At 37.3% G+C, this 2,980-nt stretch overlaps 1 protein-coding gene across 1 annotated transcript; it reads left to right on the top strand.

Moving 5' to 3' along the window:
* The first annotated feature begins 335 nt into the window (after positions 1-335).
* Positions 336-2,772, top strand: LOC122870598 (dynactin subunit 6-like). Its single transcript, XM_044184908.1, has 7 exons — positions 336-476; positions 728-792; positions 902-1,007; positions 1,105-1,193; positions 1,536-1,583; positions 2,036-2,178; positions 2,299-2,772. The coding sequence occupies exons 1-7, from the start codon at positions 442-444 to the stop codon at positions 2,395-2,397; spliced, it is 585 nt and encodes a 194-aa protein (XP_044040843.1). The 5' UTR covers positions 336-441; the 3' UTR covers positions 2,398-2,772.
* The last annotated feature ends 208 nt before the right edge of the window (positions 2,773-2,980 follow it).

Below are 2,980 nucleotides of genomic sequence, written 5' to 3'. Positions count from 1 at the left end.
TAATGCTTGAGACCCAGTTCAAGTCTAATTCTATTTAAATGAATTCATGTATTTAGATAATTAATGTGTGGCAGGTAAATATATATTAACATAAGACCTTTTGTGGTGAAAAAGAATATAAATGGAAGAATACAGGTTGAAAAAAGATAATAATTTTTGTAGTTAAAGATATATAGGCCCGTTAGCTACATAAAATGCAAGCTTATTTGTATCTTATGAATATTAAGTATTTGTATCAAGATAAAAAAATATACCAGACAGCGTGGGCAGGTTACTTTTCAACACATCCACACAACAAATCATCGCAGTACCCTTAAAAATACAGTAGAGGGCAGCAAAGTCTCAGGAGCTTTTTCCAGACAAACGCAATCAACCCCTGAGCTCCAGCTCGGAACTAGGATTAATAATCAATTATCGATACATTTCTTCATCATCGCAAGGATGACAGACGCAAAGCAAATCATGGCACAGAAAAGGTAGATGACTACATTTCATCAGCGTTAACCTTTTATATTTTGGAATCATTATTTGAACAATTTTAGCTCTTAAGGAATAAAAATGTCGTTTCATCTATTAATAACCTCGCTAAATCACTGATGGCGACACCCATATTTAGAGATCGGCTAGACAGTAGCCCAATTACCGAGCAACGGTGTAGCTTTTATGGCTACAGTGCATCGTTGATTTGAATATTTTATTATTATACTATCTCTGTGTGTTGTTTCAGTGCTAAAATTGCAGCTGGAGCTGTTGTGTGTGTTGAGAGTGAAATAAGAGGAGATGTGACTATTGGTGAGAATTTGCTTTTAACTTAACTATAAGCGCCATTTTCTACACATTTTGTTTTTACCCAGCTGCTCTATGCTCCAATAAGATAAGACTTTATTTTTCATTTTTACAGGTGCGAGAACAGTTGTCCACCCCAAAGCACGGATCATAGCAGAGGCAGGCCCCATTGTCATCGGAGAGGGGAATCTAATAGAGGAGCAGGCACTTATTATTAACAGGTAGAGTGTGTATTACAACTTTATTTCTTTATTTGATCAGTACAGTTTCACCTTATCTGATCTGATCTAGACCTATGTGTGTTTTTTTTTTCTGTAGTTATCCAGAGAATATAATGCCAGACACAGAGGGAGTTGAGCCAAAAACTATGACGATTGGGACCAATAATGTCTTCGAGGTTGGATGTGGTATCCTTTACATGCATAACAATATATAGGCAGCTTATTGCAGCTCTATCCTAATTTATGTCAGCCGGAGAAGAAATGTATCTACAGAAATACAAAAGATGTGTATGAGGCCGTTTAGAAACAGTGTTGTCAGTATATAATTTGTCCACCAGAGAGCACTGACAAGTTTATTTCAGCTGTAAAAAGTCCCACTCAGTTCATATCTGATCTTTCTAAAGATATTATGTGTTTATAAAAAAAGTAATATCAGCCAATATATAAGCCGGGCTATAGTTTGGAGTGACTATGAGCTGTTTTAAAATGCTGATTCATAGGTTTAAATCCTTAACGATTCTGCCTCAGTCTCTCAAGCTTTGAAAATCGGAGACAACAATGTGATTGAGTCTAAAGGTAAGTACTGTAGTCGCTTACTGTATTCCTATTAGGAGTGTGCAACATGGATACAATCTTCTATTATGGTATATGTCATTTTTATACCTCGATGATATAGTAGATCAAATTAAGAAACCATTTATTGATGAAATAACCAGTCAGGAATGGTTGTTATTGGCTAATACAGCAAATGTAATACCCTAATGAAGGTACATTATCACATTGATGCAAAAATCATATAAAAGTACAGCTGCTATAAAGCAGTCCTTCCCACTGATTTGCAACATCGCACACAATGGTTTAAATTACCCAGATATATTAAAGGGATAGAGAACACAGTATAAACTGGCAAAGTTGATCATTTTATATCAGCGTACAGTGAATATCATCATATTGCCCAACCCTAATTTCCATATTCCTATAGTGTAATTCTCTAAGAATATACATCTTTTTGCTTTATTAAATCCCAGCTGATCTTGGGAGAAATGTGATCCTGGCCAGTGGATGCATCATCGGCGCGTGCTGCCAGGTCAACACGTGCGAGGTCGTGCCGGAGAACACGGTCGTGTACGGCTCAAACTGCATCCGGCGTGTGCAGAGTGAAAAGCCACAGGTCAGTCTCCGCCGATGCTCGTCTACGCCTGCGAGTCACGGAGGTTTTTGTCGGCTTGTGTGTGCAGCTCTGCGTAACCAGGGGGTGGATTTTTATTTTATTAATTTTTTTGTCTTGCAGCCTCAGACTCTGCAGCTCGACTTCCTTATGAAGATTCTGCCCAACTATCACCACCTGAAGAAGACGGTCAAAGGAAACAGCACACCTGTGAGAAACTGAAGATGGAGCTGGATCCAGGTTACCTCCTGCAACCCAAAGCATCTGCACACACAGATACCAGACACTGACGTCCCCTCAACTTGCATTTGTCTTACGCTTTAGTGTTGCTCCCTAATGTCTAGTAGAATACCTCTGGCACTGACAATGCCCATCACACCTTCTACATTTCTTCCTGCATCTGAGGAATGCCGTCATTCTTCAACACGTGACAATTTCTGCTTTTGCACTTTTGCTTTTAGATCAATATTAAGACTATTTATAATACATTTTGGAAATTTCCTGTGCCATTTTTATGTTAATAAATTATACTCATATATATTTATAATTGTTCCAATGAAGATACATAGATATGGCAATAAAGATTCTAATAATTAAGCTTGTATTCCTCCAAGTGTTGATTTTAAACTTACTATATTTTTTTTACCACAAGGAGGGACTATTGAGCAACTGCTTGACCACCATCTGCATCGTCTGTTCTGAAGGTTTTGTTTCATCAGGTAATACAAAATATCCACTTAAAATAGTCTGTATTAATAATACAGCAAAAATCGTATCATGTATTTTTGTGCTAAAATAGTCATAA

Source organism: Siniperca chuatsi, linkage group LG22 (assembly GCF_020085105.1).
Source record: "Siniperca chuatsi isolate FFG_IHB_CAS linkage group LG22, ASM2008510v1, whole genome shotgun sequence".
Lineage (NCBI taxonomy): Eukaryota > Metazoa > Chordata > Actinopteri > Centrarchiformes > Sinipercidae > Siniperca > Siniperca chuatsi.
Note: the sequence above shows the minus strand (reverse complement) of the source record. Positions and strands in the feature narration are given on the sequence as shown.

Coding starts and splice junctions, on each gene's coding strand:
- LOC122870598 (XM_044184908.1), top strand. CDS start 442: ATGACAGACGCAAAGCAAATCATGGCACAGAAAAG. Junction 1,008..1,104: donor CAGGCACTTATTATTAACAG/GTAGAGTGTGTA, acceptor TTTTTTCTGTAG/TTATCCAGAGAATATAATGC. Junction 2,179..2,298: donor TGCAGAGTGAAAAGCCACAG/GTCAGTCTCCGC, acceptor TTTGTCTTGCAG/CCTCAGACTCTGCAGCTCGA.